Raw genomic sequence first — 21,685 nt, forward strand, 5'->3', positions numbered from 1 at the left:
ATGTAAAGTGTTTGGTTTTTTTTGTTGTTGCTAGGTAGAAAATTTAAAATAATAGCAAAAATTACAATTGTTATTTAGCATATACAATTCAGAAATTGAATATAAAGTCAAAGGGCTTTTTCAGAGAAGAAAATCAAGGACACTTTGAAAGATATCTCCCTCTGCCTATATATAGGGAGAAGGATATATATATATACATATATATACACGTGTATACATATGTATAAATTTCAAATGATGGAATTTTTACAAAGCCTTTTTTGTTTCTAAAGCTTGTTAGCAGTGATATTATAAATTATGACCCAAATATGTTTTGCGAGTCTTTAAAAACTAGGGACATTGTTGTATATTGCAAAAGATTTTTTTGAACTGTAATAAATATTTTTCCCTATAGAAAAAAAAATGATATGACCAGAAAAATAATTTTAAAACATGTATAATTGTTATTCTTACCATAAAGCAAGACAGCAGTTCTTCCATCTTCCTATAAATATGTTTTAGCTTTGACATTCAGCCTACAGATAAGGAGAGTTTATAATTTCAATAAAAATAATTTTATCCCTTTTTAAGTTCTGCTTTGTCTTCATGCCCAACCAGAAAGTATCTCACTTTCCTGTCTGTGTTCATCATCTACTTCCCTTGAAGAATTTTGAGAGCTAGAGAGTTCAGATTTTATCTGAGTGTCTGAGTTCTATTTATTGTTTTCCTGACTTTCTATCCTCTGACTTAAAAAAACTCTAAGGAACTCAGAAAAGATGGCAGGATGAAACATCAACTCAATATTCTGGGTGTCCATATGGTTTACTGGGTTAGCTGTAAGTCTCCCTGGTTCTCTCACTTTGCAACATCTTTTTTTGGCCATACCTAGTGGCATGCAGAACCTCCTTCACCAGAAACTGAACCCCTGCCCTCTGCAATGGAAGCATGAAGTCTTAACCGTTGAACCACCAGGGAAGTCCCTGCAACATCTTTATGTGCCCCTTTCTACCAAGCAAAGAAACCTGGTCATTCAGAATTATTCAATTTATGTTTTTGAAAGAATATGAACAAATGCTTTTAGCATTCTAGTGTCCATCACCAACAGGACAATGAAATAAATGGTGAGAGTGGATATACTGTATCTAAAACAAATACCTTCATATTTCTTAATCTACTCCTTGTTTTGGTGGCTATATCACTGAGGAGCTTCCTAAGAAAGGAAGAAGGGAAGATATATATTTGAGACTTCATCTCAAATGTGCATCTCAAAATGTTTTTATTCTAAACAATATGCATAATTATGGAATAGCTTTAGAATTTTAGAAATATGTTTTTTTCAAAATTAATATGATATTAGACTTCTAATGTTTGTATATGCTTCTCCCTTTTTTCTATCTCTTGTTTTTAATTCACTTTTTGAGAAATAGCTGCAATTTCATTTTCTAGAGCTTATTGAAAATTTTATTTCTGCTGTCATATTTTTAAATCCCAAGAGCACTTTCTCTTATCTCCTTCCTTTAAAAATGCTTTCTGCTCTTTCTTTATGATACCATATGTACACTCATCTAGCTAAGAAGAGAGTTTTCTTCCACTCTCTGCATTGTTTGTTTTTCTTCTTGGTTCCTCTTCCCAACCCCAGCGAATATATCTGATGGTCCCTGGCTGTCAGCTCATGTTTTAAGGGTGAAACACTAAGCTATAGGCTCCATTATAGATGAATTAGGAGGACCAGACATCTCGTTGGAGATTCTCAATTGTATCTAATTTTCTTTTCAGGCTGGTTTGTTTTCCAAAGAAAGGACACTTCTAATCTGAATCAACATACACAGGGACGATGAGACAGGAGGGAATCTTACCATTCAGTACATAGATTTTTAAATTTAATTTCATTGCTGTGTACGTGTGCTTTAGCCTGGTTGTCCTTCTGGTTCAGCCTCTCCAGTGAGCAAACACTCTGTCTGGCCTCTTTTACAGACTTTCAACCTATCCTCTTCTTTCCAACTTTACACACATCCCCTGTCGTTAGGAGACTCCCAAGTTCTACGCCTCTGGTGTCCTACAGTAAGAATCAGCTTCTTTGGGCTTTCCCCAACCACAGGCTGTTGCTTGTCCATGTTCACTGGCTTACCAAGTCAAGGTTACAGTAGTAAACAAATACGTTTCTTTAACTTCCTGTTTCTGAAAAATTTTTATCGTCTCTTATGTGTCGTTATTATTACTGTTCTTTTAGTAGGATTTCAGAAGGAAGCAAAGATAAATGTTTGTGTACAATCAAGTTGAGAAATCTACTCAACTTCTGTATAGTTTTTTCCAACTGGAGTACTGCAGTATGTTAGGGGTACTTTCTCCACTTGTCCTTCCCCTCATCATCTCCCATCTGTTCTATATCTCATCTTGGGGATAACACACAGGGTAACTTGCCTTTTCCTTTGTTAACTGATCTTGTGCATTTTATTTATTTTTCCCCAACTTTATTGAGATATAATTGACATATAATGTGTACAATGTGATGATTTGATATATGCCTATATTAACAAAATTATCACCACATATGTTTTAGAGGTAGTTGTGATTTAGTCACTGAGTTGCGTCCAACTCTTGCAACCCCCTTATTAGACATCATAGCTAATTTTTGCTTTTAACACAATATAGTGAATAGAGGAAGAACATTCTAATTTAATTTAATCTTCTCTTTTATAAATTGCAAAATAATTTTTTAAGAAATAAGTACGCAATGGGCAATAGAGAGCTTATGAATCAAAATCTCTGAAAAATTTAAATGAATAGCAAAATGTTTATATACTCATATGCTAATCAAAATATGATTATATAATACTATATCACCTTAAGTACTTAGGTGGCACATTTATAGGACACCAGCTAGTAAATAAATTATTGTGTCATTCTTTAAATAAAGTTGCAAAGAAAATAAAAAAATTCTTATATTTCATAATCAATAAAGCATAGCTACAAATTTATTAAAGTTCCCAATTAAGTAAATTCATACAACTATAGCTTCTTTAAGTTAATCTTAGGTAACACTAGAAATTCTTGTTCAACTGAAGAATACTATTCTTAATTCTATCTATATTTTAAAAATAAATTGTTTATATTTATTTTAAATTTTTAATTGCAAGCACAATATAAATTACCACCTAAAAGTTAGATCCCAAAAAGGATTTGGATGTTTAGCAGTAGCTCTCATTACTTCTCTGTACTCAGTTCAGGTTTTATTCTGCAAATAATCCTTTCCAAAGTGTATTTGATTTGCCCTCCCTGTGTCCCTAACCAGAAGGGAACCACAGAAGAAAACATTGCTGAAGACATCCATTTCCATCGCTTGCGTAGACCTGATTCACTAAGAAAATAGGAAAAGGTTAAGTGAAAAACATTCTAGGGAAGTTAGAAACCATATAAGGGGACGGGTGAGCCACACGTGGGCGTCATTTTTTTCTTCTCTTCTCTCTTTCAACAGGGAGACACATCGCCTCTTCCTCCCACTGTCCCAGACTGTCTGCGGGCTGATGTCAGGGTGGCTCCTTCTGAGAGCCAGAATTGTTCCTTCTCTTTAGCAGACAAGAATATCACCCACGGCTTCCTCTATCCTCCTGGTTTGTATAACTCTTTTTTAGAGCAGCAGCTTAGAAAGCCCTCATCAGCTGGATGTGGGCATGTGCCTTAAACATATGCTCCCCACCAAAACTACCTGCTTGGGCTAAACTAACTGCCCAGGAGGTTTCCAGTGGTTGTGGGCCAGCCTGGAGCAGTGCAACAGCTATAATAAAAACTAATAAATTTTGCACTGGGAACCACACATCAGCTCTGATCTGGCCCAGATGTTCAGAGAGTTCGGCAGGTTTAAGTTTAATTTTAAAACTGAAGTCTCTTTGGAGAAGGACGCGTTTAAAAAAACAATTTTTTTTTTTCCTGCTGACTGACCAAGCTAAGGCTTGCATGGAGAATGCAGCTGTGAGTATGAAGACAAATTAGCCTGGAATTTGGGCCTTTTGCTCACGCTGTATACCCAACAGCTTTAAACTGCGGATTAAGCAGCTGAATGAACTTGAAATATTTTTTCAGAAAGTTTTTCTCTTGGGAATGTGCAAAAGCCGGTGTGATTTTTCTAAAACTCAAATCTCTTCTCTGTTCAGCAAGGGTTGTCATTTCCTTAATTTACTCAAGAGATTTTCAACAATTTTAACTTCTGGGAAAGGGTTTTCTCCAGATATTTGGCTTCAGTTTTCTGGAAGCCATAACCAAAGAGGTCACTTTAGAGATTTATAATTCAGAGATTCTGAGGCTTACATTGGGAGAGAAAAGGCTCAATGAAAGCAAGTATTACATTGATGCGAAATTCCTAACAGAATTAGGATAATAAACTGATGTATCTTACTATAATCTCTAGAGACAATTAGAGCTCCATCAAATGTATGTAAACCCTAGGACAAATCTGAAATAGTTGCAACATTTGATCCACAAAAATTTTTAAATTGACCCATAAAATAGTGTCTGTTAAGCCTTAAGATATTGGTTGATTTATAAATGTTTGCCTTGATAAGGAAATGAAATTAAAAGCTAAACAGCTTGTCTCAAAAAATATCAAGGCTAGAATGAAACTCCCTTCTAATTTTTCATTACAAATTCTGTTAGCAATTTCATTCTGGGCAAATTCTTATTTTTCTCTGAAAAGAAGATAATGTTTATTGACTTTCCAACTTTCAGAGTTTAATTTAAAAAGTAGAAAAGTTATAGAGGGTCTGAGGACTGTGAACAGCATCTGAAATCTTAAAGAAAAAAGCCAAAAAATCTTGCTTCTCTTTGCCTTTCGGTGCCCATACATTGGCCTTTCAATAGAGTATTAGTTAAGGTAGCCAAGTGCAGTTTAAATAAAAATAGTGTTATAAGAAACACTCATAGGCTTGCAGAAATTTAAATCCTCTCAATATTTCAGCGAGAGATGCTATGAGACAAATGAAGCACAGAGGGACATAGCATATTGCCCAAGTGGGTCAGCTGGTGGGCAGCAGAGCTGGGATTCCAACCCCAGGATTCTGGGTCCAGAGTACACACACCCAGCACACACTCTGCTAGACGTCATGTCCCTGAGTCTTCATAGCCAATTACAAAGCCTAGGGAATTTCATGGACAGAGGAGCCTGGTGGGCTGCATTAAGAGTTGGGCACAAATGAGCAACTAAAACATTCACTTTCTTTGTAAATTCAGTATAATCTTATCTTGAAGCCTTAATTTAATTACATTTGTGAAGACACTATTTTCCTACCTATCACCTTCTGAGGTGATGGGACGATAAGACGTGGACATATCTTCTTGAGGGTCACCAACCATCTGCAAGGTATCAGATGCATAAGACTGCCTGAATTATGAATGACGTCTACCAGAGAGTGCTTTGTGACTCTGTGTTTTGTGTGTTAATAAATTTACATTAATATGTAATAGTAATAGGCCTATTATATAGAATGCTATATATTCTTTTGTAACTAGAGTTAATAAGATTTATTTGTTTTGCAGCAAACAATAGAACTTCCAATAGTCAATATGATGCTTTAATTACAAGTAATTTGGTCCCTATGTATGAAGCATTCAAAAGTAAGTATATACTTAGATTATTAATTTTGGTGACTCTTTGAATTTCTGAACTAGACACATCCTTAACTGAAATTTGTTTATGTTACTAGTCATTTTGTTCTTATGTTTTAAATATTGAAACAGGAAGGATATTTAACATAAATTCTTTTCACCTTACTTGAACTTTCGGTGACTTGTTGCTAGAAATTTGATAATATTTTAATCCTAATTTTACTGTAAAGAGATAATCACAAAATAAAACTTTAAAAAATTGTACACATTTGTATTTATATATATACAATTGTATATAATAATGCAAATGTATTATTTCCATACAAAATAAAATTTTTCTGACACTCACCATAAGTAAATGAAATGTGTTCGTCCCGAGTCATAATTAAAAAGGCAGTATGTATGTTCTACTCATTGTTTAATACTGTCTCCAAAGCAATTCAGCCCTCGGAAGGCCTTCGGAGACATATTTAACTATAATTTCAAGACTGCAACTACATCAACAACAATACCTACCATGGATGTGGCTATTTAGTTTTGCTGCTTAGACTGTTTTGCAGAATTCCTCAATGACCAGTGACAAGTATTGAAGTAGAATTGGATGCTATTTAAATGTACTTGTTTATAATAGAAAATATTTCCATGTTCAATAAAGGTAGATATTTTAAGCACTTTATTCCTTTATTTTTAGCCATGTGGAATTACTTCCATAGTATTCTCCTTATAAAATATGCCATGGAAAGAAATGGAGTCAATGTGGTTAGTGGACCAATATTTGATTATGATTATGATGGCCATTTTGATGCTCCAGATGAAATTGCAGCGTAAGTAATTTGAAACCAAATGGACATTTTGATTTAGCAATAGGGTATCATAAGGGGAAACCTAAATATGTTAAATTAAAACTTAGTATTCTATTATATAACATATTTATGTAGAGCTATAATTGTTGACTATTTTCAACTAGTCTATCAAAAGAAGTCACAAAAATTTTATATGGTAAAGACTTAAACCAACAGACAAAGAAAAAAATGTCCAGGAAAGGTTTAGCAAATTTTTTATTTGAAAATTTCTAAACTAATGAGAAAGGAAAACATAGTTTTGTTGCAGCTAAGGAAGTAGGGAATGCTCACTGTGCTATCAGAAAGCAGAGAACCAGTTCAGCAATAAATAAAAAAAAATCAAGAAGTGACTATTCAAAATATTGCCCAATATTTCAAATAGTGGATGATTCATAAAAGTATCTCCCAGAAGAGATTATAGGTGTCCTGTAGAAAACTAGTCCTGTTTATCTTTATAAACTTTATATTTACAACTGTCTTTATAAACTAAGCTGTATATTTTTGTACTAAACCTAGTCATATAGCTTGCTAAGGATTACTCCTGAATCCAGGTCACAGGAACAGAGTTGAAGTGTCATCCATGATTTTTCTATTATCAAAACAGACTGTACTAAACTATGGTAATGTCTAAGCCTAGACCATGTAAAACAAGGATCTCTACTTATACCTTCTGATAAGATAACATTTATGACCACTAATTAAGCTTGTCACCTTTTAAATTTTGTTTGCCTTGTCCTTATGTCAGTGTTTATGGATCCTGTCTTTCTCCGTTTAATAATTCTAGCAACTGCTTTGATAGCACTTTACTCCATGCTAGGTACACTTCTAAGCATTTACAGATACTTTATTTAATCTGAGAAAGATCCTCATGTTAGATTCCATTAGCTCCCATTTAGAATAAGAAACTGAAGCACAGAGAGGTTAAGAAACTTGTGTAAGTTCCATAGCTAAGTAGTAAAGCCAGAACCCAGGCAGTCTAGCTCTGATTCTAAATCACAGTAACATAGTTATACCAGTTATACCATACTTATATCAGTTCATTTTCCTGTTAGTGGACTCACACTAATAGCTTACCTTTATTTGGTACTTGAAACTTTTAAAGGCACTTTTATGTTTGTTATCTGAGACTAAAGGGCTGTCAGATCAGTTGTATGAATTTATCCCTGTCTATGCTGTGAAAATGGCACCACAGGATCACCTCCATGTTAAAGTTGAGGAAACTTAGAAAGTCATAGAATATTAGAAGATTAGTACACATCCAATGTCTAGTAGAAGTGTGCAGCTAGTCTTGGAATCCCAGATCCTTCATTCCCAGCCCCTGCTCTATTAGGAAATGTCACTAGAAAGTATAAAGTCAACAAAACTGGGAGGCAGAATATCATGCTCTGCTTTTCTTTGTATTCTAATATTTTCCATGGTAGAATGACCAAGCTTGGACTTCTGTAAATCTTGATTCTGGCTCAATAAGTTTTAAAAATGCATGATAAGATTTTATATTTTCTATTTATTTACTTTCTTTAGCTATAATTTTACCTTGGTGTTTCTTTAAAAAAAAAATATATATATATAGACACATAATCTTCAGAAAAAAAAGTATAATAACATCAAATGTTTTCAATTATGCTTTTAGTTATGCAGTCAACACCAGTGTTCCCATTCCAACGCACTACTTCGTGGTGTTAACTAGTTGTAAAAATCAAAGCCAAACCCCTGATGCCTGCACTGGCTGGCTGGACGTCTTACCCTTTGTCATCCCTCATCGACCTACCAATGTGGAAAGTTGTCCTGTGAGTATGCCCCCAGAGAGGCCCTGGGCCCAGAGAAAATGATTCATCAGAGCTCATCTGGGCTTTCATACGGTGGTTCTGACTACAGTACATATTTTAGGTGTTTCCTAGGTTAGAGTCGTACTAAATGTGACCTCATTTTTGAACTTTCCCTTAGACTACTGATCTTTATGTAATTAACATTAATTTAAACATGAATATTTAAATATTAATGTAAACATGCATATGCTTACATGAACCTGTGTTTATATATGCTTGTCATATATATTTTGTTTAGATATATTTACTCACATTCACTAATAAGGGAAGGGTTGTAGCTTGTTAATCTTTTATTCTGAATGCATACCTTAAGGTTCTGTCCCAATGTTGGCATGAAATTAATGCTTCTACAAAATAAGTTGGTTCAAATGACATTCCTTGTTTAATATCATGTACTAGGCCACTTCAAAATCTTGTGGATCAAGGCAAGTTACATGTAAATGTTTACTTTGACTTCATATATGTTCTTCATAGAAAAAATATGCATTCTGGTAATTGGTCTTTACTGAAGTCATTCAACAAATATATTGAATACCTTGTAACTGCACAGTATCATGACAGATACTTTTTAGAATGCACCAGGACAGAATATATTGTCTCTGCCCTCAAGGAGTTCATATACAACTTTGATATGTAAATTATATATGTAAATGTGATGCACACACACTAATGGGTTAGTTGATCATATAAGAATTATTTTAAAAATTGGAAAGTAAAAGACACTACAAAGTTGGGATTCATTGCCAAATACTGTTATAAGGATATACTGTTTCAAATTCAAAACACATCTAGCTGGGATAATCAATAATGGTTGTATAAACTGAGGTGGAAGTAAGGCCCTAAAAGATGGGCATCATTTGAACAGAGTGAAAAGATTAGAAAGACTTTTCCATGAAGATAATGAAGGGAGGGACTTGGTAACTGCCTGGATGCAAGAGCCAAAGGAAAATGGAGAGTCAAAGCTGAATCAGAGATTTTAAATGTAGACAATTAGGAAAAAGAAAGGGAAGTTAGGAATGAGAACTATTTTGGCAGGTAGGTAGGATAATTAAGAGTAGGCACATCTGATTTGTAGAAATAGGCATTCACATGGAAAATCCCATGGGCTATTAGGGATGGATTAAAGCTTAAGTTCTAGGCCAGGTTGAGATTCTTCTCTATTCTTTCAGGTATTGAACATGTAACTGCCTTCACCATGCTATGTACTCTGGGCAATACACAAATAAATCAGATATGAATTATAGCAAAAAAAAAAAAAAGGCTCATAGTCTTAGCACTGAGAAGCCTAGTCAAATAGAGAAAAGAAAAATAAGTGGCACAAAGAGGGACAGGTATTTCAAAGGAGAAATACTTTCTGGTAAGGAAAGCAACATTCTAGCTGAGTCTTGAAGATAGGGTTTGAACTTGAGTGTTTGATGGTTGCTTTCACTGACTAGAAATGGAGGGCAAAGGTCAGAGGCTAAGCAATGGATCACTCACAGTCCTAGAACCATGAAGAGTTTCCAAACAAGAAGCTATCAGGAGATGTTGTATAGTTGACACTCTTCCTATTTGTCTTGTCAGAAGTTTATTTAGTTGAGACAAGGGGAAGCAATTATTATGCACTTCCTCTTCTAGTGGCAGACTTCTGTGACTGATACTCTTGGTATGATACTCTTTTCCACTCAATCAGGAATAAATAGTTCTTTATCATAGAGGTTCTAGGTAGCCACTCATTATGGGTGTGCAAAGAAGAAACTATTTCCTATCCCTAGTTTAGGCCCTTATTACCTTCTATTAGGACTTTTTAAAATGAATTTTAAGTAGTTTCATTGTCTCCTGTCCTTTTCACCTTTACCTCTGTATACCATGACTAAGTTCCTCATCTTAAAATTTAGCTTTTCATTACGAGTATTTTCTCATCTGCAAGCTTTGATTATCTATATACCCTGAGTAAAGTGAAAGTGAAGTCGCTCAGTCGTATCTGACTCTTTGGGACTCCATGGACTGTAGCCTACCAGGCTCCTCCCTCCATGGGATTCTCCAGGGAAGAGTACTGGAGTGGGTTGCCATTTTCCTTCTCCAGGGGATCTTCCCGACCCAGGGATCAAACCCAGGTCTCCCACATTCCAGGTGGATGCTTTAACCTCTAAGCCACCAGGGAAGCCTGAATAAAAGTACTGTACCGAAACAACAAAAATCTCCCAGCCTGTACTTAAGGCTGTTCACAATTTACCCTCAGTTGACTTTGCAGACCCAACTTCCAGGCCAACTGAAGTTCTTAAAATTACTTGACCAGCTCTTGGTTTTCCCTACCTCCATGTCCTTGCTCATGAGCTTCTCTCTTCTAGAATGGCTTTCTCTTCAATCTGTTTAAAATTCCACCTACACTTCAAGGTAAAGCACAAATGGTACAAAGCTTTTCCTCTGCATCCACAGTGGAGACGATCTCAAAATTAATAAGGCATCATTTCTATTGACTAAGACATGAAGACCAATAAGCTGGACATATTCTAAGACTTTAAAGAATTGACAGGATAGTAATCAGGGCATGACACTGGATAAACAGAACTATGAGACATAACATGTTGAATATGAAACAAGCTATGATTATAAGAGAGGCTGTGACATTGATACATGTGACTGTCAATTTGATATGAAGGAGGGAAGGACAGGACGATAAAGTCAGGTAACTGAAAATTTAGGTGTGACTGGCCAAGAAATACAGAAAATGATCAGCTGTTTTGTGAAAGATAAATTTGTTTGTGGTCCTTCAACTGAGAAACCAGTTGAATACCTAAGAGGCTACAGTAGAGAATAGGATGCAAATGCATGGGTTTTGGAGTTGAAAATCTGAGTTCATTTACTGATCTGGCCTCTTTGGGGAAACAGCTGAGGGTCACTTTCCTCAAATGTGTGAAACAATTCACCCCCTAATGATGTTGTTGTGAAAATTAAATATTTCATATAGACTCCTAAAAATTCTCAATAAACAGTAAGCAAGTGGCGGTCATTATAAAGAAATCACATTTCATGAAGGAGTTACATTCTAAAGTCAATATAAAGTGAAATCTTGTATACAGATAAAATCACATAGATTCAAATCACCAAGAAAGTACAGTACCTACACAAGCTATACCTTGAAAAGAAAGTTAGAGTGTTAGTCACTCAGTTATGTCTGACTCTTTGTAACCCCATAGACTGTTGCCCACCAGGCTCATCTGTCCATGGAATTCTTCAGGCAAGAATACTGGAGTGGGTTGCCATTCTCTTCTCCAGGGGATCTTCCTGCCCCAGGGATAGAACCTGGGTCTCCTGGATTGCAGACAGATTCTTCACTGTTTGAGTGATGTAGAATCCGCCAACACTTCCACTAGTATTAGAACAAGTAATTGTGCTTTAATTGTGAAATTGTGAAATAGTTAGCTTGCTTTAAGGGTCATACTATATGAAAATTCTGCTTTTTAAAATATTCTAATCACTGAGTCTGTGGAGGTACTCACACTACAAGAGGTTTGAGGCAACTGACACCATGTAGAAATGGTAGATTCACAATTCCACTGCACACTTGATGTAGAGAACTTGATTCTTATTTTCTTTCTTCCTTTGTTCTTCCATCATTTCTTCTGTCTTCCTCCTTTTTCTTTTTTCCCTTAACTTTGTATTATTAAATTCCTGTCAGATAAATGAGAATGTTGCTGTAAGTCCACGTGACTATCTGTGTTTTAACTTAGTATATGTTGGAAATGTAATTGTGTGTATGCTTAGTAGTTCACTCGTGTCCAGCTCTTTGCAATCCTGTGGACTGTAGCCAGCCAGGCTTCTCTGTCCATGGAATTCTCCAGGCCAAATACTGGAGTGGGTTGCCATTCCCTTCTCTCGGGGATCTTTCCGACCCAGGGATCGAACCAAGGTCTCCTGCATTGTAGGCAGATTCTTTACCATCTGAGCCACCAGGGAAGCTTGGAAATGTAATTGGGGGTATACAATTGTATTGTAAATAGAATTGGGGATAAGACAATACAAGTATAGAATTTAGAGGAGATCAGAATTATAGAGATAGATTTTGTATTAAATCACAGGAGTGAAATGAAATTGCCGAGCAGAAGAAAGTAGAGAGAGGAGGCCCAAAGATCAGATGTCTGTTCTTCCAAGAGGGCAAAAAACTGAAGTAAGCTGAGGAAACAGAAGGTGTCATTGAATAAGAGAGCAGAGCTATGAAAGATAAAGAAGGAACTTTCAAAACAGCTAAGCGAAAGGGCTACAAAAATCTCACTAAGTTAGGCGATCCTCGTCTAGATGGTTTCATTAGTGTGATGCCAGCAATGGCCAGACTATATATAAGTGAATAAGGAAGAAGTTAGGAGAAAAAAACACTGAAACTGATATCACCTCAAAAAACTTACAAATTGAGTTTTATTTGGGGTGTATACAATTTTATGTAGTAGGTATAATACATATAGATTAATAGATTACGTAAATGATCAAAAGCATATATTTAAATGTGGTTCATAGAAACTCAATATACACAAGGCTTCTATTCTTTCGGGATGCATTGGTACACTAGAGCAGTTGTCTATAGCTGAATGCTGTTCAGATTGGCTGGTGCTGGTGAACCAACCATTTCATTTCTGATATGAAATAGCTTGAGTATTACCCCTGCCTAGGTATAATTATGTTGTTCTTTAAGATCATTTCTTTGCAGTTTTACAAAAGATTGTCAGGTGTTCACTAAACATTCAGTTAGATAGATACCAAATAAGCCAGGAGAAAATAGAATAATAAAAACCAAATGGGAGTAAACTTTGTGGGAAAAGTGATCAAAACCATTCAATGTTGCTAAAATGTGAAAAACTGAAATGAAAGTCGTTCAGTCATGTCCATCTCTTTGCCACCCCATGGATTATACAGTCCATGGAATTCTCCAGGCCAGAATACTGGAGTGGGTAGCCTTTCACTTCTCCAGGGGATCTTCCTGATCCAGGAATCAAACCAGGGTCTCCTGCATTACAGACAGATTCTTTACGAATTGAGCTATGGGGGAAGGCCTAAAGAGTGAAGGCAGGAAGAAAAGACTGAATTTGATTCCCATTAGAAATATGAGTTAAAATTAGCACATCACATATTTATTTAACAAACAATAACTCACCTCATGAATCTTACCTGGAAAAATACTTTAGAGGTTTGAAACAGTGATTTGCTCTTATACTTCCTCTGGCTCAAATAATAGCTGCCTATTTTAAGCTTGCATATTTAAAAAACAAGTGAACAAGTATCCTAAAGTTAATTGAAAGTTATCCATGCAGACTCATCTAATTAACGAACTTGTAAAGTTCTTACTTTAAAAAATAGCTAGAAATTTAGCAACTTCATATGACTGTCAGAAAAGTAAAAAATAAAGAATAAGGAATTTCATAGCAATCCATGGCTCCAAATTATTGAACTAACCCATATATATATATGTGTGTGTATAATGTTTATGGTAAAGTTTTTTTACTATGCTATTTATATTTTTTTCAATATACTATTTTTTATATTTAGTTAAAAACCTACTGAAAGTCAAATGGCCAAGAAATATCTGAAAAGACACTCAATAATACTCAGAGTAATAAACTTTAAACATGGATAAAGCACTATTTCGCAACATGGTTTGGCAAGGATGTGGGGAAATGGGGATTATCCTCCACTGTCAGTGGAAGTGTAGATTGTTGTATACACTTTGAGGAGTGTTCAGTTCAGTCGCTCAGTCATGTCCGACTCTTTGAGGAGTGTTAGGTTTACTATTTAGTAAAATTAAAGTTGCATATACTCTATGTTTATATATCCTAGAAACTCATGTTCTTAAACATGGAAGACATTTGCCGATTTATTCATGACACTATTATTTATAATGCCAAAAATACTATCAATATGTCAATGAAAATATAAACTCAGCTGCCACAAACCATAGCTAAAAATAGATGATTTAACTAGCTTTAGATATTTCACTATGAATAGATTACAAACATAAAATTGAATGAAAAAGTATAGAATCTAATTTATATCATTTTATATAAGTTTGAAAACATAAATCAATGCTATATATTTTATATTGATGTTCAGTAAAAGTTAAAAAAACACACAGACTGGATTCACACTGACTCATGACAATGATATCCTCTGAGTAAGACCTGACTTCATCTTTAATGTTTCATTTCTTTAAAAAAGTTATATCTGAAGTAAATATAAAAGTGGCTCTACTTTATGGCAGTCTGTATTTGCTATCGTATAGTTTGTACTTGCGTCTTTCTTTTTATGTTAACATACAGCAAAATTTAGCTCTATCAAATTAAGATTTAAGGCAGTAAAAACCATAAGAACAAATATCAAATCAATGAGTTGGATATTTTAAGCTAATATAATGTTCTATGTCAATATACCTGAGAAAAAAACAAGCAAACAAAAAAACCACGGGAAAAAGGGACAACTTCAAGTAATAAAAGAATTTTCTGTTAATGAAAAACCATGCTCCAGGGGAAATAATCTTTTGCTTTTCTGTTTCAGGAAAATAAACCAGAATCTCTTTGGGTTGAAGAAAGATTCAATGCACATACTGCCCGCGTGCGTGATGTGGAACTTCTTACTGGACTTGACTTTTATCAAGAAAAAGCACAGCCTGTCTCTGAAATTTTGCAACTAAAGACATATTTGCCTGTATTTGAAACCGTTATTTAACTTAATATATAAAACAACCTTGGCAAATTGTGAATGATTTTTTTCCTGTTGAAGACCATAAAATAAAATTTTCTATTTTCCTTAACTCCACTAAAAGCTGTATTGTGTAATTTTAATTATTCCTTTCTCTTTTTCATTTATATAAAAATATAATGTTTTAAAGTTACACAGTTTGCACAGACTGTGCTATGTTATTCCTTCCTTATTATCTCATTTATAATCCTTGGCTATCTTTTTCTTCCCAACATTATCTAAATAGAAAGCAGAGTACGAGAAGTAGGTCTCACTTTTGAACCGAATCAATTCTACATCAGTTTTGTTATAAAACTTTTTACACTTAGCAATCAGGAAATATGTATTAAAATAAAAAAAAATACACATTGCCTTCATTCAATAATTTCATTTGTAAAAGTGGTGCCAACAGATATACTTTGCACAAATGCATGAAAGTATCATCTTTTACGAAGACCAAGTGGTAGTGATGGTTAAGTTGTTAAGTCATGTCCAACTCTTGTGACCTCATGGACAGTAGCCCGCTTGGCTCCTATGTCCATGAGATTTCCCAAGCAAAAATACTGGAGTGGCTTGCCATTTCCTTCTCCATACAAAGACCAGAAAATAACCTAAAAGTCTTGTTGAGCAAATTATGTTCATGCATGCTAAGTTGCTTCAATTGTGTCCGACTGTTTGTGACACTATAGACTAGCCCATCAGGCTCCTCTGTCCATGGGATTCTCCAGGCAAGAATCCTGGAGTGGATTGCCATTTGCTACTCCAGGGGATCTTCCCAACTCAGGGAATGAACTCTCATCTCATGTTTCCTGCATTGACAGGCGATTTCTTTATTTCACCATTAGCACCATATGAGCTAATGGTAAGCCCAGGTGAGCAAATTATGGGGTTTATTTAAACAAACAATGGAATGTGATTCCACTGCTATAAACAAAGAAGTTGGTCTATATATTGATGATGGTATGGCTATTGTTAAATGAAGGGCAAAGAGTGGTAGAATAGCATGTATAGTATGCTATCATTTTTAAGGGACGGGCAAAACTTCTCTCTAAGTGAAAGTGTTAGTCTCTTGGTTGTGTCGACTCTTTGCGATCCCGTGAACTATAGCCCACCAGGCTCCTCTGTCCGTGGGATTCTTCAGGCAAGAATACTGGAGTGGATTGCCATTTCCTTCTCCAGGGCATCTCCCCAACCCAGGGGTTGAACTTGTGTCTCCTGCATTACAGGCATATTCCTTACCATCTAAGCCAATTTCTTTAAGGGCTGGATAATAAAAGTTTTTAGGCCATACAGAATGTTGCAACTACTCAACTCTGTTAATACATCAAGGAAGTGGTCATAGATGATACATAAAAGGAATTGGAGTAACTGTGTTTCATTAAAACTTTATTTACAAAAACAGATGGGGGCTAGAATTGATCCATGGACTGCAATTTGTCAACCCTTGATTTATGTCTTAAGCCAGGGTGGCACAAATTAATACTGAGAGATGGAGATACAATTTTTATTTTGTGCCCTTTGACATTGCCAAAAAAAACTTTTTTAAAGCTTACTTTATACATACGTATCTCTTTAATTTTTCAAAATATGTTTTTTAAAAATTTATTTGTTTTTATTGAAGGATAATTACCTTACAGAATTTTGCTGTTAAATGTGATTATTAAGCAAAGAGATCCCAGTAATTCATTTGGCAGGTAACAGTGTTGGTCAGATTTTAAGATTTGCAGACTGGCAATGTTCCAGACTCCTTTCTGATATATATACACCAGTTCATCCAAGGGACACAGGCTTTGTTAGTGACAAAAAATCTTGTGGCCTGAGCTTCAAAAAGTCAGACTATTACTATTATGACTTCAACTGAATTAATTATAGCTAAAAGTTAAATGTTAGCTTAGGGTCATTGGATTTTTATTAACGCCACATAAAGAATTGGATTTAAAATGTACAATATAGAGAGGCTCAAAGACGAGACAAAAAGATGGAAATTATTTCCAACTAAGTGTCAGTCAATGTTGATGCCCTGTATATACACAGAATTCCTCCAATCAGTGGTCCCCTGCCCCACCGTGGCCTATAAACCAGATAAGACCACCTGGAATTTAGACCCCACTTTGTGGCAAGACAGTGAAGGATGGTTTAGTGCTGAACTGCATTTAAACTCTGGATGCCCTCATTACTTCTGAATTTCTGTTAAAGTAACTAAATTGTTTTCGGTATCAGATTAAATGGGTGCTCAACACAGAAATAAAAATTTCACAAAGAGAAACATTAAAATCACATATTTTTGCACAGAGATTGTGTAATGTACTTTTTTTGGTATCATTATCTCATTAAAAAGATATATGTATGTGTAAAATCATTCTGACGGAAAGACACTGAGTTAACAATTTATGGAATTACAGGAGATTTACAATTGCTAATTTATAACTGTCAGTATGTAGTCTAGTTTTTATAATGAACTTGTTTGTAAAAATGTAAAACATACAGCTAGTTGCATTAAAAGAAATATTTATTTAGAAAGAATTTGAAAGACACAGAAAGGTTGTAAGAACAGCATAAAGAACTCTGTATAACCTCCACCCATCTTTACTAATTGTTAATATTCTCATTATGTATATTTATGGATAGCTTTAATTTTTCTCCTGAACTTTCTGAGAGTACATTGGAGTCATCATGCCCATTTATGCAGCAGAAGTTCAGGGTGTATCTCCTAAGATCAAGGACATTCGTACAACCACAGTCAGGAAGTTTAATGATGATACAATATCATTTTTTAATTTCCAGATCAAATCTAGTTTTTTTCTCATCTTCAGTTATGTCCTTTAAAATACTTTATTTTCTGTGACCCCCGCCCCCGCCCCCAAACAGAATCATGCATTGCATTAAGTTTTCTTTCCTCTTTGGTACAACATTTCCTCAGCCCCTACCAAGTAATGTTAACATTTTGAAGAGTTTGTTTATTTTGTAGGCTGTTCCTCAGTTTGGGTTTGTCTATATTTCCTCATAATGTTTTGTATTTCTGGCAAATGCTACATCAGTGGTGGGCTTCCCTGGTAAAGAATCTGCCTGCAATGTGGGAGACCTGGGTCTGGGTTTGATCCCTGGATTGGGACGATCCCCTGGAAAAGGGAACGGCTACCCACTCTAGTATTCTGGCCTGGAGAATTCCATGGACTGTATGGGGTTACAAAGAATTGGACACGACTGAGTAACTTTCACTTTTTTTACATCAGTGATAGCATGCTCAGTGCTTCATTTCTGGGAGCACAAGATGTTCAACTTTACCATTACTGCTGAGGCCAAATTTGGTCCCATGGTTACGTTGGTGTTCACTAGGTTTTCCTTCTACAAAGAGAGTGTTTACTCCTTATAAATTGGGAGTTATTTGTGGTGAGATAGTTGAGAACCAGAAGTATCCTGTTTCTCGTTAAATTTTTACCTGTTTTTAGTATCCAATAATAATTCTTCCTTGATTCAATTTTTACTATGACAGTTCCAAAGGATGATTTTAAAAACTGCCATTATTCCCCCTATATTTATTGGCTTTCTACTGTAAGGAAAAGAGTTCCCTTCTTATTTTTTTTTTTTTAATCTGTAGAGACTCATGGATTCTTTCTTACTCCAACTGATTAAAATACACTGAATCATTGATTATTTTGGTACTCAAATCGCCCTCAGACTTGACCTGTGTAAGCGCCTATAAGTAGGCTCTTATGGCCTTTTGACATGTCATTATTTTTTTAAGAACTTCCTTACTTTTTAGTAAAAATAAATGTTTTAGGCTCATCTTGTATGACCTGTACTAACTCTGAAATCAGCCATTTCTCCAAGGAGCTCTGGTTCTATTTATTCTATTTATGTCTTAATTAATTTTGGAGCATCACTGTATCTAGGCTCCTTTAGTCAACACAAGTACGATCTATAGCTACATCTCTGTCTGTGTCTCTCCATTTATGTTTATAATTACACATATAAAATGCAATGAGTTCAGTGACCATTCAGTAAGGCTATGGTCCTTTCTAACTCCTCATTTCGTAATAGTATCTTCCTTCTCCAATAGTGAGAAACTTGTCTCCCAACATTATCAATATTTTTATTCATTGCTCAGTCTTACAACACAAGGAATGAAGGAATTGCTAAACAATACCATTGAGAGAAAAAAATCTACCAAGTAGAATTAAGAAATGTTTTCAGTTCATTGTGTCTCTAGACTTAGAATTTATAATCAGATTCTGTGTCCCAAAATGACTCAGATTAATTTTTCCCCCTTCAGTATAGATACATTATTCTTTCACGGATCATGCCTTCGGTGTTGTATCTGAACACCACACCCAGGGTCATCTAGGTTTTCTGCTATGCTTTGTGCTAGGAGCTTATAATTTTGTATTTTACATTTATGTCTATGATCTACTTGGAGCTGATTTTGTGAAAGATGTAAGGTCTCTGTCTAGATTAATTTTTTTTTCTTTGCACTTGGATGTCCACTTGTTCTAGCACCATTTGTTGAAAAGACTACCTTTGCTCCATTGTATTGCCTTCTCTCCTTTGTCAAAGATCAGTTGACTACCATAGTTAATTAAGTCAATCCCCTATGTGAGAGCCTTTAATTGTTTCCAATATTTTGTAGTTACAAATATACTGCGGTGAATAACTTAATCCACATGTATATGTGTTATGCGTTATATGTTAGTGCCTGACTGTTTGCGACCCTCTGGACTGTGGCCTGCCAGGCTCCTCTGTCCATGGGATTCTCCAGGCAAGAATACTGGAGTGGGTTGCCATTCCATTCTCCAGGGGATCTTATGGACCCAGGGATTGAATCTGGGTCTCCTGCATGGCAGGCAGGTTCTTAACCACCTGAGCCACCGGTGGAGCCATCAGGGAATCCACGTGTAATTTTGTTCAAAGTGTATCTTCTGTAAAAATTTCTAGAAGTTGGTAAGCATATATATGGCAGCTTTTTTTTTTTTAAATAGAAGTACTATATTAGCACAACTTTAATTTCTAAATTGGTACATCAAAATCTGAACTTAGAGATGTAGTTTTTCTCCATCAGAAAAGCAAAGATTTATTTTTTCTAAATCATAAAAAGCACATACTCATTGTAACACTATCCAAACTACATGCACATATATATACTATTTCAGTTCAGTTCAGTTCAGTTCAGTTCAGTCACTCAGTCGTGTCTGACTCTTTGCGACCCCATGAATCGCAGCAAGCCAAGCCTCTCTGTACATTACCAACTCCCAGAGTTCACTCAGAGTCACGTCCATCGAGTCAGTGATGCCATCCAGCCATCTCATCCTCGGTTGTCCCCTTCTTCTCCTGCCCACAATCCCTCCCAGCATCAAAGTCATCTCCAATGAGTCAACTCTTCACAAGAGGTGGCCAAAGTACTGGAGTTTCAGCTTTAGCATCATTCCTTCCAAAGAAATCCCAGGGTTGATCTCCTTCAGAATGGACTGGTTGGATCTCCTTGCAGTCCAAGGGTCTCTCAAGAGTCTTCTCCAACACCACAGTTCAAAAGCATCAATTCTTCGGCACTCAGCCTTCTTCACGGTCCAACTCTCACATCCATACATGACTACTGGAAAAACCATAGCCTTGACTAGACGGACCTCAGTCGGCAAAGTAATGTCTCTGCTTTTCAATATGCTATCTAGGTTGCTCATAACTTTTCTTCCAAGGAGTGAGCGTCTTTTAATTTCATGGCTGCAATCACCATCTGCAGTGATTTTGGAGCCCCCAAAAATAAAATCTGACACTGTTTCCACTGTTTCCCCATCTATTTAACTAAATATATAACTATTTTACATATAAACTATATTATAAATATATTAGAATCACACATAGTCACATCAACCAATGGTTATAACAAATTCTATTAATTCATGACACCTGGAGATAGCTTTCCTTTGTAGTATTTGAACATGGCATTTGGGGAAATGTCAATCCACATTACTTTGGTTCAGAATCAGATTTTTTTTCTCAGGGGAATTTCAAAGCTTTCAGGTAAATACTCATGTTTTAAGGATTTTAAAACTTTCTACAGAAAGTTTAACTTATTGGAGTAAGTCAGGAAATGGCTACTTCGTATTTCAATAAATCCCTTGACATTTTACAAATTGATACCCACAATGTATAGCTGAGAATTAATGGAACCTTAGGTGGAGAAGGCAATGGCACCCCACTACAGTACTCTTGCCTGGAAAATCCATGGACGGAGGAACCTGGTAGGCTGCAGTCCATGGGGTCGCTAAGAGTTGGACACGACTGAGCGACTTCACTTTCACTTTTCACTTTCATGCACTGGAGAAGGGAATGGCAACCCACTCCAGTGTTCTTGCCTGGAGAATCCCAGGGATGTGGAAGCCTGGTGGGCTGCCGTCTATGGGGTTGCACAGAGTCAGACATAACTGAGGCAACTTAGCAGCAGCAGCAGGAGGTGGGTACAGTCATGATCCATGTTAGTATTCATGACCAATCATCACCCCAAGTCTTCCAGTTATTTTTTGACTTTTGCACAATAGAGCTATATCATCTCCCAGGTGATGCAATTGTCTTTCCTTTTTATTCTACTGACATGGAAACGTGAACAACTCAATTTTTGACAAGTCCTTTGTATATAATTGATACCTTAATACTACAGAATTGCTTGCTTTTAAATAGAGGAACCTCATATTACTGCTATTTTAAATTATATGTATTTTGGTAGACAGGCATATAAGAGGGACC

At 35.7% G+C, this 21,685-nt stretch overlaps 1 protein-coding gene across 1 annotated transcript in view; it reads left to right on the forward strand.

The window, feature by feature from the left end:
• Positions 1-15,104, forward strand: part of ENPP3 (ectonucleotide pyrophosphatase/phosphodiesterase 3) — an 89,672-nt gene extending 74,568 nt beyond the window's left edge. The window contains exons 21-25 of the mRNA XM_005684756.2: positions 3,455-3,590; positions 5,509-5,586; positions 6,269-6,401; positions 8,050-8,206; positions 14,768-15,104. Of these exons, the coding sequence (XP_005684813.2) occupies positions 3,455-3,590; positions 5,509-5,586; positions 6,269-6,401; positions 8,050-8,206; positions 14,768-14,938 (675 nt within the window). The 3' untranslated portion in view covers positions 14,939-15,104. The remainder of the gene's footprint in view (positions 1-3,454; positions 3,591-5,508; positions 5,587-6,268; positions 6,402-8,049; positions 8,207-14,767) is intronic.

This window comes from Capra hircus, chromosome 9, assembly GCF_001704415.2.
Source record: "Capra hircus breed San Clemente chromosome 9, ASM170441v1, whole genome shotgun sequence".
Classification (NCBI taxonomy): domain Eukaryota; kingdom Metazoa; phylum Chordata; class Mammalia; order Artiodactyla; family Bovidae; genus Capra; species Capra hircus.